The sequence below is a fragment of the Eupeodes corollae genome, chromosome 1, assembly GCF_945859685.1.
Source record: "Eupeodes corollae chromosome 1, idEupCoro1.1, whole genome shotgun sequence".
Classification (NCBI taxonomy): domain Eukaryota; kingdom Metazoa; phylum Arthropoda; class Insecta; order Diptera; family Syrphidae; genus Eupeodes; species Eupeodes corollae.
Window position 1 is genome coordinate 68,744,619 of NC_079147.1, and position 17,241 is coordinate 68,761,859.

At 36.7% G+C, this 17,241-nt stretch overlaps 1 protein-coding gene across 1 annotated transcript in view; it reads right to left on the reverse strand.

Moving 5' to 3' along the window:
• The window catches only part of LOC129942652 (cholesterol 7-desaturase nvd), a 176,406-nt gene that overhangs the window by 5,740 nt on the left and 153,425 nt on the right, over window positions 1–17,241 (reverse strand). The window contains exon 2 of the mRNA XM_056051682.1: window positions 3,192–3,374. Coding sequence (XP_055907657.1) covers window positions 3,192–3,362 — 171 coding nt within the window. The 5' untranslated portion in view covers window positions 3,363–3,374. The remainder of the gene's footprint in view (window positions 1–3,191; window positions 3,375–17,241) is intronic.

Here is a 17,241-nt window from a genome sequence, read left to right on the forward strand (position 1 = left end):
ATGATTTAATTATTTTCTGCACAATTCCATCTTATGCTTTGTGTAACAGGTTCCCTTGCCAAATTGGAAAAGAAATAGCTAATATTCCTTTACAATATGAAATAAAAATCGTGATGGACTTGTATTTGTCTGAGGGTGTAATGATAGTAGAAAAAGAAAATAGTGAAGTAAAGTTCAAGTATGAAATTTATGACACTTAAAAAACAAACTAGTTAACTTCGCCAAAATGTTCAAGGGATGAAGTTTACATGAAGTGCCTTTTGTTGTCTGTACCTGACCAATTTTAATTTGTGTGTCCTTACCGATCAACTGAAATTTCAAAATCAGTGTCAGGATAGGGGCATTCACTAAGCTAGCGGCAACAAATTCAAGGCATTCTAAATAAGACAACTCTAAATAAGTTGAAATTTCAGTTCCGACGTAGTACAACATTTTCAGCTACAAAGTAAGTTGACACTGATTTTGACGTTTCAAAATAAGCTGATCGGTAAAAACGCAAGAATTTAAAATGAAATAAATCAAAATTATTAAATTTAAAAACAAACAAAATTATTTAAGTTATTGTTTTCTTATACTATATATTTGCACTTGTCATTAACATGACATTTCCTGATTGACTACCTACATATACAGTTAAATTTTTAATACGTAGTCACTAGCAAAAACGCTCTAATAAAAACGCCAATTTTTTTCGTTGAAATTCAAATCTATTTGTCGACATTACAAATAAAACAATGTAATCAAATGGATTTTGGAGGGTGATACATATAAACTAGCTTTAGGAATGCGCCCAATATCCCCAAACAAATTTCATTAGACTGTTGACAGCTACACCGACACTAGCTCCAACAACGGCACAATTTTGTTCTAAATAGACGTTTTTATTTTTCAGTTCAGAGCCTGTCAAAGAAACATGTTATGACCTTGTTCAGAGAGTGCTCAATGAACTCAGAATAAAATAACTGAGTAGACCGAGTTGAAAGCTGATCACAAGCATTTTATAGGGAAACTAACAAATTTACAATTGAAAACTGCATTCTTGTTTGATTATAATTAGTTTAATTAAAGTTTTAAATTATTCAATGCAGCAGGCGATGACTTAGTAGGAAGCATGACCAACTCATCACCAAAATGAGCCAGATGAGTGGAATCTCCGCATAGTTTGCCTAATACACAAGAAAGGAGACCATCTGAATTCCACCAACTACAGAGGCTTCAGTCTACTGACCACCACGTCTGAAGCCTTTTGTCAACAACCTGATAGGTCCCTATTAACTTGGCTTCAGACCAGGTAAGTTCACCGTTGACCGAATATTCACATTACGATAGATCTTGGAAAAAAACCAAGAACTTCAACTCTACAGAGCTATGTCTAGCAATGGCGCATCCCTGTCAAACTTATCCGTTTGTGAAGATGCTGATCGATCAAGGTCGAATAAAATCCCAACGATGAAAAGGTCCTAGACAAACCGAGTTTTACAAAACACAACCGTCAACACCAGAGGCACAATCTTCCAAACATCCATCCAATTACTCAGATATCCCGATGATATTGGCAAAGTTGGAAGATCAAAACGTGCGTTTTTGAACAATGCGACAGAAGCGGAGAAGAATGGACAAGTGGTCAATGAGGGCAAGGCCAACGATGACTCCTTGGACTAAACGTCACCATGGACAGCTATGTATTGTATATATTTTAGGTAGGTAAGAACTTTTTTTTACCTAGGCACCTCTATTAATGCAGACAACGAAGGACACCAGCGCTGAAATCGAAAAAAAGATTAACTCTTGCTAACCGCGGGTTCTCTGGACTTGGGAGGTAATTGAGTAGTTAAGTCCTCTCTCTAGCGTCTAAAATCACCATCTATAAGACACTCATCATCCCGGTTCTCATTTCTGGCACTCAGGCCTGGACTCTTTCAAAGAAAGATAAGAGCGTCTTAGGTTTATTCTTCGGGTGATTTTTGGTCCCGTCTGCAAAGATGCAGAGTGGAGGAGAAGATACAACGACAAACTGTACGGGCTGTATAGCGACATTAGCCAGGTTAAAAGAATAAAATTCCAACGACTAAGATCCCTGGTTATGAAAAGCGAATTGACATCAACGCTCCAGTCCGGAAGGTCTTCGAACTACGCCGAAGAACAGCGACGTGCACGCACGTGAATGAGGACCTTAACCTACTTTTTGTGCTAAATTGGAGACAGATAGCTAGGAGACCCATGTTAGTTAAAGCCCAGGCCCGTCCTGGACTGTAACGCCACCATTAATTAAGTAATACCTACAAGTTTTGATACGTACTTCTTGCATATGTTGAAGAAAATGGGCTGGCCAGGTTCAGACGACATGAAGGACTTGAAAGATAGACAAGTGTTTCTAGTATCTGGTTGGCCAGCTGCCGAAAAAATACCTTCCATTTAAGGCAACTTTCATGGAAATTTGACTGGAAAGTTAGTCGAGAAAAATATCACTATTAAGTCAAGTCTACTTCTATGAAAATGACAGTTGACCATGTTATTTCATTCAATTGAAAGATGAACTTTATTACTTCATTAAAGGCTCTCTGTAAAAGGGTTCCTTGTTAATTTGGAAAAGAAATAACTAATATTTTTTTACAATACAAAATAAAAATCGTGGTGAACTTGTAGCTTGCCTGAGGAGTGTTTTGCAGACAATAATTTTGTTGGTACTTTTTGTACTACGAGTATGAACTTAAAGTAGAGGTTTGCGAAGTAAAGTTATGAATTTGAAAATCATGGAACTTGAAAAACTAACTAGTTGCCTTGGTCAAAGTTTACGTTCAAAGAATGAAGTTGACTGCAAATGAAGTCCCTTACGTTGCCTGAATCTGCCCAATGACAGGTAACTTGACAGTTGTCAAATAATGACAGCTAAGTATTCAGGTGTGTTTCAAAAATATTTCGTAGCAATCAGAACACGATTTGTTGCGATGTTCATAATGCTCTGACTTTGTTCAGAAATATTTTCGACGTGAAATAAGATAAAAAGCGTAATGTAAATATCTTTTGAACATTATTAGCCAAACTGACATTGCGCCATTAACTTATGCATTGTTTTTTTTTTATTTATGGGTTTCTTATAGTATTAGTATTTAGTAATTCTTCCTTAAAGCAAATATGTTTTGTATTTTAAATGTCTTTTAAAATCAAAATATTCTAAATAATAAACTTACCCTTTTCCAATCGATGGGCATATGAAATATCCAATAATAAAGCGCACTAATAATAAAAACTCCAATTAACGAGATAATATTTGACAAATCAAACGAATACATTGTCAATTCGAAGGGTTCTATTATACGCTTAATAATTTGTGTTGAATTTGTTGTTCCTTTAAAAAGCATTTTGTGTAAAATCTGTAAATTAAAAAAATAAGACAAAAATCTTGTCAGTTTATTTTATAAAATGTTTTTCAATCAAAGGCTGTGAATGGTAGGCAAGGTAAGGTATCCTACCTAAATCTATATAAGACACTTGATTCTTTTATATATGTTAATCAAAAAGAATAAATTAAATATGTTTCTCCCCTTTTTTGTTGTTGTTGACCTTGAGCAGTCATAAAATTTAAACAAAATAAACGTGTGTCCATCCGCATCATCAGCACTGAATATATTTTGTTTTTGAAATTGACAGTTTTACAATTCAAATTCAAATATGGCGGAAAAACTGCGCACTCTGCTGCCAAAACTCCTTACAAGATACCTTCCAAGTTCAAAAAATATAAAGCAGAACTACAAAATAAATAAATAAATAAAAAATAAGCCTGCGTGAAGAGGAATCTTGAATTTTTAAAACCTCAGCGAATCAGATGCACATCACAATCTTAATAAAACAAAAGTCTGAAATTGAATTGAAATGACAACTTGAATAAAATAGCTCCCTCATGTGCAAAAATAGTCAAATTTTAGATGGAGCAAGGGAAATTTATTCCTATATCTCGACTTCCGGCTCCAAAATTCAATGTCAAGTCTTAATAAAATAAAACCGTTAAGGTAGGTATATCATCAAGAAGTACCTGATGATGTATATTTTTATAGGTATTGTTTATAAATTCCATGATCAATCGCATTTAAGAAAAAAAACTATTGCAGATAATTTGAATTTTATGAACAGCAAGATCAGCTAGATTTCAAAACCAATAATAATTTTAAAAACCCATATCGCTTTATCAAAGTCTAAATGTTTCGTATTGTTGTTGTTATTTTGAATTTGTTGCTGTTGGTTTGAATTATTCAAAATTCTTAATAACAAATGTATTCGGCATTGTGCGTATAAAATTGAAGTAAGGTGCGCATTTTGGATGCATATAAACTAGAGCTTTTCTGCAAGTCCGCTAGTCTATAAAAATAAAACAGTTAGATCACAATGTCTCGAGTTTGGAGTATGGATAGGATACAGCAAGTGAATTTCTTATTGCAGTATCTACTTAAAAATTAGATTGTACGTTAACAGACTGTCATTTTTTTCTTGCAAGTATAGTAAAAATGTTGTCAATTTTAATTTATAAAATAAGTTAATGTATTATTAATGTGAAATTTTATTTTTAATGTTTTATTCTTTTTTTAAAAAATGAGCGTAACACTATTTGAGTTTTTAGGTCATAAGATAATGAATTGATTTTGAGTTTCTTGTAAATATAGTTTTAGCGTGATTTTGTTATAGAATTGAGCTGTTTTAAAAGGTCAAATGTACTTAAACAAACTAATACAAATTTCTATTAAAAATAAGGAATTTTAGTAGGGTTTAAATAATAGAGCAACAATTTGATTGTTCTGCCACATGGCTGGAATTTCATATGTTTCACGGCAACCAAAAGGTCCTCAGATTTCTTTATTTGTAGAACTAAGACTTTGGTAGGTTCATATTAATTGAAATACTTTTCTACCATCACCGACGCACGATCGTACCTTGACCAAGTAAGTAGCTTATGGAGCCGATGCACGCATCACGCAACGCTAGCTGGTTGAGGTGATTGAGCTTATCCATTAGGAAATTTGCGATAAATTAGTTAAAACCAAAAAAAAGTTTAATGCTTTGCCATGACGGTAAGCAGCAACTGCATTAACTTATGGACCTCTCAGTAGGGCTATAAAAACAATTTCTTTTTAATTTGGGGTTAAGTTCTCTGGGCCGGCCGTAGGGGCCTGCAACATCGGAGACACATTAGGCTAGGTTAGGTTAAAGTGGCTGTCCGTGATGGAGTAGGACACACTCAGGCCAGTTAAATGGCTTATTGTGATATCACAAGAATCTTGAGGCTTTCTTTCTAAGCTCAATGAAAACAGTTTGAGTCCGTTACGAAACGTGAAACACTGATTATTTTTATATATGATTGAGATCGTTAAGATAGTTATAGAAGAAATTCCCTAGGTAAGTCTTCCGTTTTTGAGCTAGAGCAGGGCATGTACAGTATAGAGGAGGTGAAGAACTGTTTTCTCCTTAAGCGCTTTAAATGTAGTGTAGGCCAGATGTTTTTCCTGACCTGACACGTACTGATGTTAGTCCTCCTGATGTTTGCTTTCTTTATAGCGCCTTGCATTAGAAATAGTTTATATGAAGCCAAACGTCGTAGAATGGGTTGTACTGTACCATTTCTGGAGAGTTCATGTGCTTTGCCTGGAATTTCTCTATAGCCCAGCACCCAGCAAAGATTCAAGATTTTAAAACTATTGTGCCATCGCCATTAGAGATGATCGACAGTTATGGCCTGTTATAGAGTTTGTAGCGACGACGACGGCCTGACTTTGTAATAACATACGGTACTACGTTTTTTTGAGAAAGGAAAAAACTTCTTTTATAGCCAAAAGTTCCAACTGGAATACAGAACAATGGTTGGGAAGCCGAATGAGAGGCTTAATTTCAGTAAATGTAATCAAAAAATAAAGCGCGCAGATTTAAGTGATAGTGTAGTCTGCGGTTCTTTTTTCGGACGACTATTTCATAAAAACTGTGCTAATATTGACCAAGAAAACCTTAACATTCTTACAAATCCTAATTTCTTTTGGAAGTGCGGTTTGTGCTGCCAATCAAATCTTGCTAGTTTCATTTTGCGCTTTACGGAACTTTCGGATAGTGTCATCGGCTTCAAAAGAGAAATCTCTTACTTAAGAGAGCAATTAAATAAAAGTGCTAAATGTATGGATGAAATTAAAAATGATTTATTAACAATAATTGTTTCAAAAAACGGAATTAATATTCCTGAGGATTCATTTAAAAATAATAAACAAATAAATTCTAATGATACTAATATCCCAGTGAATTCTTATGCATGTCTTCATAATATATTGCATTTAACAAGTGATAACCCATTGCCCTAAATTCAAACAATAATAGTGAACCCCCCTTAAACCACCCTTCCCATAATATAACTTTTTAAAATAGCTGAATTTATACTTAAGAGATCGTATTCAGTTCGTTCGTATAAATAACATTATTTCTGCACCGGTATATGTTACGTCGGGTGTCCCGCAAGGAAGCCATCATGGTCCTCTTCTTTTTTTATTGTTTATAAACGACATTCCGGATATGTTTTTAAATCAAAGTGCTTGATGCACGCAGATGATCTTAAGGTATTTCGTTGTATAAAATCTGAACATGATTGTTTCCTTCTGCAACAAGATATTGATGTTTTATCAAACTGGTGTTTAGCTAACTGTTTATATTCAAACATTTACAAATGCCAAAGCCTTACGTTTTCTCGAAACAATCGTCCAATTAATTTTACCTATAAAATCAATCATATGCCATTGTCCGTTATAACCTTTAAAAAAGATCTTGGTGTGATTTTTGATAAAAAAAAACTTGACTTTGTAAAGCATATAGATTTTTTAGTTGCTAAAGGCAGTTCAATGTTAGGTTTCATATTGCAAAACTCAAAGGAGTTTTCCGATCCACACACCTTAAAGTGTTTATATTTTGCGTTTGTAAGGTCTAATCTTGAATACTGGTGTAATCTGAAATAGTTTATATTTTCTTCATTCATTTAAAAAATTGGAAAAATTTGGAAAAGATCCAAAAACGATTTACGAGAGTTGTAGTGAAAAGACTTCAATAGGATATAGATTTTCCTACCTATGAAACGAGGTGTAAACTACTCGGTATTTTGCCTCTTAACATTCGTAGAAAGTATACAGAGGTTATGTTCATTCGTGACATAGAAGCAAATCATATTGATTGTTCACAAAATTTTAGCTCGAATTGACATTAGTGTTCCTGCGAGATTGCTTCGAAAGCAACCATTTTTTAATGTTCCATGTCATAGAACTGTGTATGCTTCCAATGAACCAATATCCAGGTGTTTGAGAGAAAGAAATACTGTTTGCAACATGATTGATTTCAATGTTAGTAGATATTTATTTAAATCAAATTTATTGTTAATACTAAATAGATTTGCTGGTGGGAATGTTTAATATTTTAAATGTATTAAATTATCTAATAATCACTTAAGTACCTATTGTAACTTTGTTTGATGAATAAACTAAACTAAACTAAACAAAACAAAACAATTAAGGAGTGGCCAATTTTGTTGGTAATCCACTGCGACACTAAAATCCAACGTATATTAAAATTGGTCTGACTATCGATGCGTATAACAAATGCATAATTCGTGGTTGTAAGTCTCATTTATTACCATTAGGCATTTTTTCAAGAGAAGAGAGCTACAGTAACTTTTTTGACTCTTTCTTCTATATTACGTTTCCAATTTAGTTTTTGCCTAAAATAGGAACTTAGCCCCGTATCAGAACTTTATTTAGATTCCTTTAATGTAGGGAGGGTTCACATGTGGAACTTTGTATTTCTTCAAAAATAGGACTAATTCGGTTTTGTGCAGGTTGACGCAAGGTCCACACCGATTAGCCCAAAGTACTATTTTTGTAAGGCGTTTTGTTAGGGTTTCAATTTATATGCAATCACTTTGAAACCCTCCAACAAGCCTCGGATACGGGGGGATTTACTGTTGACAACCAACGCAAACGAATTAAGGACAACGAACCACGTGCGGCCGAAAAATTAGCGGAGGCCCTAGACAGCTATAAAGCAGATATCACCGCCATCAAGAAAATACGATGGGATGGGCCGGGCAAAAAGAGGATGAAAAACTGCGATAATTACTTTGGTGACTGCTACCACGAAAACCAACAGCGCTTATTTGGATGCGGCTTAGTCATTGGAGCCAGACTCCAATGAGCGCCTCATCACCATACGCATCAAGGTTAAATTAGGCAACAATAGCCTGATATGCGCACACGCCCCCACAGAAGAGAAAGACGAAAACACCAAAGATATGTTCTTCGAGCTCCTAGACAAAACATATGAGCCCTAGCTACGATATTAAAATAGTCCTGGGCGATTTTAATGCCAAGCTAGGAAGGGAAGACATCTTTGGTGGAATAATCGGGAAGAACAGCCTGCACGACAACACTTCCGACAACGGATTCAGGCTCATAGATTTTGCTGCAGAGCGAAACGTCATGGTAGCCAGTATACACCACACATCAACATCCACAAAGGACCTTAGAGTTCCCCAGGTCAATCTACCGTCAACCAGATTGACCATATTGCGATCGACGCCAGACACGCTTCCAGCATCATGGTTGTCCGAACTTACTGAGGAGCTAACATCGATTCGGACCACTACCTCGTTGTAGCCAAGGTAGCACTTCGGATTTCCAGAGCCAAGGCAAAACAGCTAGGTGATGGGAGAAGGTCCTTTTCCGACGGAGTTACAAGTAACCTCTCTCGAAGTTCTCTGCCGCCAACACAATGTATCGAAAACCAGTGGCAGAATTGCCAAGATGCAATCACAGAAGCCGCCTCTGATGTGCTGGGTTTCAAGCAGCCATCAACAAGGAACCCCTGGTTTGATGAGGAATGTCGTCAGGCAAATGCAGCCAAACAACAGGCACTCAAAGTAGCGCTGCATAAAAAGACGATAGCTGTTCATGAGCTCTATGAGCAGAAGAGGCGAGAGGAACACCGACTTCTCAGAAGGAAAAAGAGAGGGCATGCGAAGCGTACGGTCCAAGATGTTGAGAGGTTTAAAGGCAGGAATGAAGTTCGAAAGTTTTATGAACAGGTGAAACGAAATTCACAGGTACATAAATCTAGAACCGAAGGCTGCAAAGACGAAAGTGGAAACATCATAGTGGAACCGCAGTCAATGCTGAGGATATGGAAGGACCACTTCTGCAGACTGTATAACGGCAACGACGAATAAAATTCCGCTGTCAGGCAGGATGATCCATTTAACATAGATGAAGAAAGCCAACAATCCCGTCCTCCCGACTTAGACGAAGTAAAGATTGCCATATCTAAGCTGAAGTCTAATAAAGCCGCTGGAGCGTATGGCTTGAATGCCGAGCTCGCTCTTTAAAGCAGCTGGAGATAAGTTGGTTAGGAGCATGCGCCAACTTATCTGTGAGATATGGTCGCAAGAAAGCATGCCCTATGAATGGAACCTCAGTATTGTTTGCCCGATCCTGAAAAAACGAGGCCCCCTAAACTGCACCAACTATAGAGGAATCAGTCTACTTAACATAGCCTATAAAATGTTCTCTGCCGTAATATGTGAACGTCTAAAGCCCATCGTCAACAACCTGATAGGTCCTTATCAGTGTGGTTTTACACCAGGAAAGCCCACAGTCGATCAAATATTCACATTACGGCAGATCCTGGAAAAAACTTAAGAACACCAAATTTGCAATTTGGCATCCCTGCCAAACTCGTCCGTTTGTGCAGGATGACCATGGAGAATTCACGCTGCTCCATAAAGGTTGGAAACAAATAACAGAACCTTTCGATGTCAAAAAAGGTTTTAGACAAGGTGATACGCTGTCATGTGATTTTTTAACATCGTGCTTGAAAGAATAGTGCAGAGCTCACACGTCAACACTAGAGGCACTATCTTTCAAAAGTCTGTCCAATTACTGGTATAGATATGCTGATGACATTGACATAATCGGAAGAACTCAGCGTGATGTCAATGGGGCTTTTGTGAGTATTGAGGCAGAGGCGGCAAAAATGGGTTTATCGGTTAATAAGGGCAAAACAAAGTACATGCTGTCGTCAAGAAAGGACATACAACACTGACGTCTTGGTGAAAACGTCACCATCTACAGACGTAACTTTAAGGTAGTCAAGGACTACCTAGGCTCCGCTGCAAACACAGAAAACAACACAAGCGCAGACATCAAACACAGAAAAACTCTTGCTAACCGCTGAGTGAAAAAGCCCTCTCTCGAAGGACCAAAGTGTAGCTGTATAAGACCCTCATCATCCCCGTCCTGCTATACGGTGCAAAAGCATGGACTATGACAAAAAAAATGAAAACACCTTGGGTCGTTTCGAGAGAAAAGTTTTTCGCGTGAGCTACGGTCCCGTATGTATAATAAGTGAGTGGAAGAAAAGATGTAAAGACGAGCTGTACGGGTTGTACAGCGACGTAGACTTAGCCAGAAGGATAAAAGTCAAACGACTGAGATGGCTGGGTCACGTAGAGCACATGGAAACCAATGAATCCACTTCTACAGGACAATAAAGAAATACCGCGGATCATGTAGCACGCAGGGAAGTGGTAAGTTACCCAACTCACCCAACTTGGAATTCGCAACTGGGAAGTTGGGTCAGGCCCTAAGGTAAGTATGGAAGTAAGTTCATTTTAAGTTGTAAGATTTATTAGTTGTTTTAAGGATGTTAAGGTCACAAACAGGTGAAGCTGATGTTTTAAGATTCTAAACAGTAATAATATTTATTTTCAATACATAAAACATATAAAAATTTGTACAGTTTGATAACGATAAAATAAACTAAGTATTTTAAAAGTAAGTATCAAATCGCAACTTTCAACAGAAACTGAACTAAAGTTAGCTGCACTTCACTATACTTTTTTAGAACTACGGGGTACAAAATTCGTTTTTTGTTTAATTAAATTAGTTCACTTTTGATTTATTTAATAAAAAACTACGAAACATCCTCGGGTCGTTTTTGGAATAAATGTTGCTAAGTTAATTATTTTGCACTTTAATTTAAAAGTTACACACAAAGAATATATTCTGATGAGGAAAATCAGTGAAATCTGTTTTCTAGTGAAACAAAGTAGGACCGGAACGATGCAATACCTTGCTGAAAAGAGAACTGATAAGTTCACAAGACTTATATTACATTTATAAAGCATGGAAGGTTGTTTGCATGACTTGGCAATGGAGCATATGATTGATATCAACCACAAACATTTTAAGTGGATATTGATGATGATGGAAGAATTGAATTAAATGACATTTAACAAAAAGTTAGTAACAAAAGCCTAAAATTTTAAATAAAAAAAGGTAAAAGGATTTCAAATATGTATAATCTTTTATTTTTCATAATTTGTGGAAGTTTTTTTTACAAAATTATAAAACTGTGTAGATAAGTATTTTTTTTTAAATATTTTTTAATAATTTGTGATTAACCTAGATTTAGAATTTATTTCACAACTCATGTTTCAGCTCAAATGAAAAGGGCTTGTTTATTATGATTTCTGAAATCGTTTTTTTTAATGAATGAAAACAACATAATTATCCAAATAGAAAGAATTCCCGCATTTTCATTTGGGCAGCTATGTTACTAAATAAATTGCCGTATATGAATTAGCAAATTCTCCCACGCTTTTCTTAAAGAACCTAATGCACAAACAGAGGATAAAAGTTTGGATCATCGGGTCTGACAGACTTGTTTTCTCCTTAAATTGAACATATGACTTTGGACGTCCTGTCTTCACACAGGATGATGCGACATGCCAAAACTCCCAAACCTTATTATCGGCCGTCTGAATACCAATTTCTACCTCAATGCATCTATTTGAAGCGTGTTTTTCGTGAAGAACCCTAAAAAACCATTAATATGTCAATGACCTGGATACGATTCAAGTATATACTTAAGATCGTCCCGAAACCATCGACAAGGTCTTGAAAAAATAAAGTCATAGAATGTGTAACGGTGAACATTTTTAACGAATTAAGGCATTTTGGTAAGTAACTTTTTTTTAATCCGTAATCTTTTGACATTTGACGTAGTTCGAAAACTTATTACAAATATGGTTTTTATTTTGCATTCACCGATCGTAGTTTTGCAAATTTCGTAGATCATATAATTTCTTAAAGGTGATATCACTATTAGCCAACGAGATTTTATGATTCAACATCTTAGGACTATGGTCCATGCAAATGCGTAACAATCAACTCAAGACGTTAAAAATGGTATTTGTGAAGTTAACGAGGTTATACAGCGAATTTTATATCTATAATTGCATGAAACAGTGACTTCGTTTAAATTGGTAGTGGCAAAGCTTCGTCTTTACTTTTTTGATTTCTTTAAAGAAATACTCGATTTATTATACTAAAATCTCTTTTTTGAAACCCCCATATATCTAAACATTTCAAACGAAGGTACATAACGAGAAGGCTCCTTCAACAAGAGTTTCTTTCATTTCAAAGAAAAGGGTCTTTTACCCCAATTAGGTTAGTTTGAAAAGTTTGTATCTGGAACTGGGACTGTTTGGACGTGTTCAGGTACGCAAGAAATTAATGTAAAGAAAAAGCAATTAGTAAATTGTTAGTTGTCAAAATGTTAAAATTGGAATAGAAATTATTAAATAACATTTAAAAATATCATCTAGGTTTTTTAAAACTTTGCAATCCAGATTCGCATTTCATTGTAATAAACTGAGTCGTGTGTATTTGAAAGTTCAATATTAAATATGCAAACTTAACCTCAAAATAATTGCCGTTCATCATGACACGAAAATACTAAATTTGATTCACTATCTCGTAGTTTTTATTTTATTTTTTTTTATTCCCTGAATATATTTAAGAATTATTTGTTTATGTACGAAAAACATCAAACGCATTTTGAAAAAACGAAAAAAAAAAGAACTTTATTGACTTCGTTTAATAACTTTGAGGTATGTTGACCCGTTTTAACGTTTCAATCAATTCTTCTTCGATTCAATCATCTAAATTCTTTAAAATATTATGCATTTGGGTAAGTTTAGAAAACAAAATATTTCTTTTATTTGGGATGTTTTATTTATGCACAGACAATATTAACATTATCAGCGAAAGAGAAACATCTTGGACATAATGTGATTCAAATAGAAACAAGTTCAAAAATATTTTGAAAAAGTGTGTATTTTATGCATGCGAAGAAGAATGGCGCTATGTTAAATGTATTGACCTTTTTTTCACGAGTTGAAATGAGTTCAATAATTCGAAAAGAACACCTCTGATGAATTGATAGCTTTTATAAAAGTAATACGCAGTAACATTAATTTCATTGATTCGTTTGATGTTTTGCATTTGTATAATCAGGATTCAGATCCTGTACAATAAACTTCTATAGAAAACAATAAATTGGTGACACAAACTTATACACTTGGTGTCACATGAATAGTGACAAGATCTAAATTTACCAGTAAGGCCCTTTGAAGTAAAGAAAATAACAAAAAATCTTATGGTTTAGGTTTTTACTAATATTATTGAATGGATTGAAATAGTTTTTTAGTAATGTGTGCTGCCTCCTGATTTCTGAATTACTTCAAGTGGTGTATGGATTAATACAGTGCTGTCAGATAATTGAGTAATTGTAGATTTATCTATTTTATCTTATAAAAATATTCATATTTATTTTTTTGTTTCATACATTCCTCCTTTATCTCAATGTTTAGTGTATGATGCTCACATACAAAATATAAATGATATTGCAAAAAGTTTAGATGAAAATTGTTATATTGTAATTCTTGGAGATTTTAACTTAACTTTTCCTTTTCTAAAGATTTCGAGTATAATTTAATAGATAGTTTAACGGCTTTGAATTTCAATGCTGATTTTGTTTCTATGAATAGATATTTTGAATCAGTAAATTGGTAAATAATTTTAAATTATAATAACTTATAGTTAGCTTTTACTATGTTCAAGAATATATTGGATCAGGCTGTTTTTAATTTTGGTCCCATAAAGAAATTTAAAAATTCAAAAAGACCAATTTGGTTTAATAAAAGTTTATTAACGCTTAAAAATTTTATGATTAAACTTCATAAAAAAAGGAAAATTTCTGTCCTCTATTAGCGAACAATTTAATAGAACTAGTAAAGAGCATGAATTTAAAAAAAAATCATTTTTGAATAGTAAAAGAAAATCAATTAGGATTCCTTCTAGTGTATCTTACAATAGGGTCCTTTCAAAGAACTTAAGTGATATTTGTAATAATTTTGCTTTATTTTTTCAATCAAATTTTGCTTAATTGGGAATAAATTATGATCAAGATTTTAATAATTCCAATTCTAATATAAATGGTAGACATGTGCATTCAAGAGGACACAAGCGTCCACAGGTTTTTCTAAAAACCCACCTCTGTCTATCAACTCCTACTCTCACCTCCCCGCGGTGAACATCGGGTGCCTAGTACCTCAACTGGAGATTGGGTTCCAACCCCAGTGGAAAGTTGTTGGGGGCAGCAAACGAGAGAGGGGGGGAGAGGTGTTTCCACTAAGGCACCTCTCCTTATCCAGGCGGCAGCGGACGAATTCTCGAGATAGAATCAACGGTGGCGTCTACAGTTCCAGTAAGGTCGAACTACTTAGTGAACACCTTATAGGGCTTCTTCGACATATTCGGAGCCCAGGCCTATAAGGAGCGGTTCATCCGGCTCTCCTTCCTTGGAGTTATACTAAGGATCTGGCCCTCCAGGTTGGGGGTTATGCCGTCGGGGTGACTTCCTGGCCACGTAAAAACATCATAGTTTCGAAGCAACAACAAGCCTCGGATACGGACGGATTCACTGTTGACAACCCACGCAAACGAAATAAGGACAACGAACTTCGCATATGTACGTGGAATGTTAGGTCCCTTAACAGACCACGGCTGCAAGGCAGATATTACAGCCATCCAAGAAGTGCGATGGGATGGACCGGGCAAACGCAAACTAAAAGACTGCGATATCTACTACGGCGACTGCTACCGAGAACAAAGACAGCGTCTATTTGGGTGTGGATTTGTTGTTGGAACTAGGCTCAGGCAAAAAGTCTTGAGTTTCAACAGTGTGAGCGAGCGCATCACGACAATCCGGATCAAGGCTAAATTCGCCAACATAAGCCTAATATGCGCGCATGCCCCAACAGAGGAGAAAGATGAAGACACCAAAGACATATTCTTCGAGCTCTTGGACAAGACATATGAGCAGTGCCCTGGCTATGACATTAAAATTGTCTTAGGAGATTTTAATGCCAAGCTAGGAAGAGAAGACATCTTTGGTGAGACATCGGGAGATACAGCCTGCACGACACCACCTCCGACAACGGATTCAGGCTGGTCGATTTCGCTGCGGGGCGAGACGTTCTGGTAGCTAGTACGCAGTTCACGCATCTCAATATCCACAAGGGGACATGGAAATCTCCTGATCAATCAACCGTCAACCAGATTGACCACATTGCGATCGACGCACGACACTTCTCCAGTATCCAGGATATCCGAACATTCCGAGAGGCCCACATTGACTCGGACCACTACCTCGTTGTAGCCAAGATACGGCTACGGATATCCCGATCCAAGCCAAAACAAGGAAGTACTGTGAGAAGATTCGACGTTAGACGGCTACAATCGCAAGAGACTGCCATGTCCTTTTCCGATTGAGTCTCTAATAACCTCCTAGGGAGTCCTATGCTTCCTGCATTAAGCCTTGAAAACCAGTGGCAACATTGCCTTGCAGCCATCAGAGATGCCGCCTCTGAAGTGCTAGGTTTCACACGGCCACCACAGCGAAACCCCTGGTTTGACGACGAATGCCGGCAAGCTCACGCAGCGAAACAAGAGGCATACAAAACGGCGCTACACAAAAGGACTAGAGCTGCTCGCGAGCTCTACGAGCAGAAGAGGAGAGAGGAACACCGGCTTCTTAGACGGAAAAAAGAGAGCATGAGAAGCGCGCGATCGAGGAGATAGAGGGATGTCACAAAAGGAATGAGGTTCGTAAATTTTACCAAAAGGTAAAAAAAACCTTTCAAGGGTACCAGCCACGAACCGAAGCCTGTAAAGACGATCAAGGGAACATCGTAGTAGAACCACAGTCGATGCTGAGAATATGGAAAGATCACTTCTCCAAATTATATAACGGCGATGACGAACCGAATTCCGCTGTAAGGGAGATAGAACCACTCAACCTCGGCGACGCAGATCAACAATTCCGCCTACCCGACCTTGACGAAGTGAAGATAGCTATATCTAAACTTAAGTCAAACAAAGCTGCTGGAGCTGACGGCATCACCGCCGAACTATTCAAAGCAGCAGGCGATAACTTGGTAGGGAGCATGCACCAACTTATCAGCAAAATATGGTCGGAAGAAAGTGCCCGATTCTTTATCGATTTTAAAGCCGCGTATGACAGCATCTATAAGGAAGAGCTCCACAGAGCAATGTCTAGTTTTGGCATCCCTGTCAAACTTATCCGTTTGTGCAGAATGACGATGGAGAATGCACGCTGCTCTATCAATGTCGGAAAAGATCTTACCGATGCATTTGATGTCAAAAAAGGTTTTAGACAAGGCTAAGCACTGTCATGCGACTTCTTCAACATCGTTCTGGAAAGAATTGTGCAAAACTCAACCATCAACACTAGAGGCACAATCTCCCAAAGATCCATCCAATTACTCGGATACGCAGATGATATTGACATAATTGAAAGATCAAAGCGTGATGTCAGTGGAGCGTTTTTGAGCATTGCGACGGAAGCGAAGAAGATGGGTTTAGTGGTCAATGAGGGCAAGACCAAGTATATGCTGTCATCAAAAAAGGATACTTAACGACGACGTATTGGACAAAACGTCACCATGGACAGCTATAACACAGACAACGACACCAGCGCTGAAATCAAACGAAGAATAACTCTTGCAAATCGCTGCTCCTTTGGACTTAGAAGGCAATTGAGAAGTAAAGGCCTCTCTCGAGCATGTAAAATCACCATCTATAAGACACTCATCATCCCGGTTCTCATTTATGGCGCTGAGGCCTGGACCCTGTCAAAGAAAGATGAGAGCGTCTTAGGATGCTTCGAGAAAAAAATTCGTCGGGTGATTTTTGGTCCCGTACGCATAGATGGAGAATGGAGGAGAAAATATAACGACGAACTGTACGGGCTGTACAGCGACACTGACCTAGTTAGCAGAATTAAAGTCCAACGGCTTAGATGGCTAGG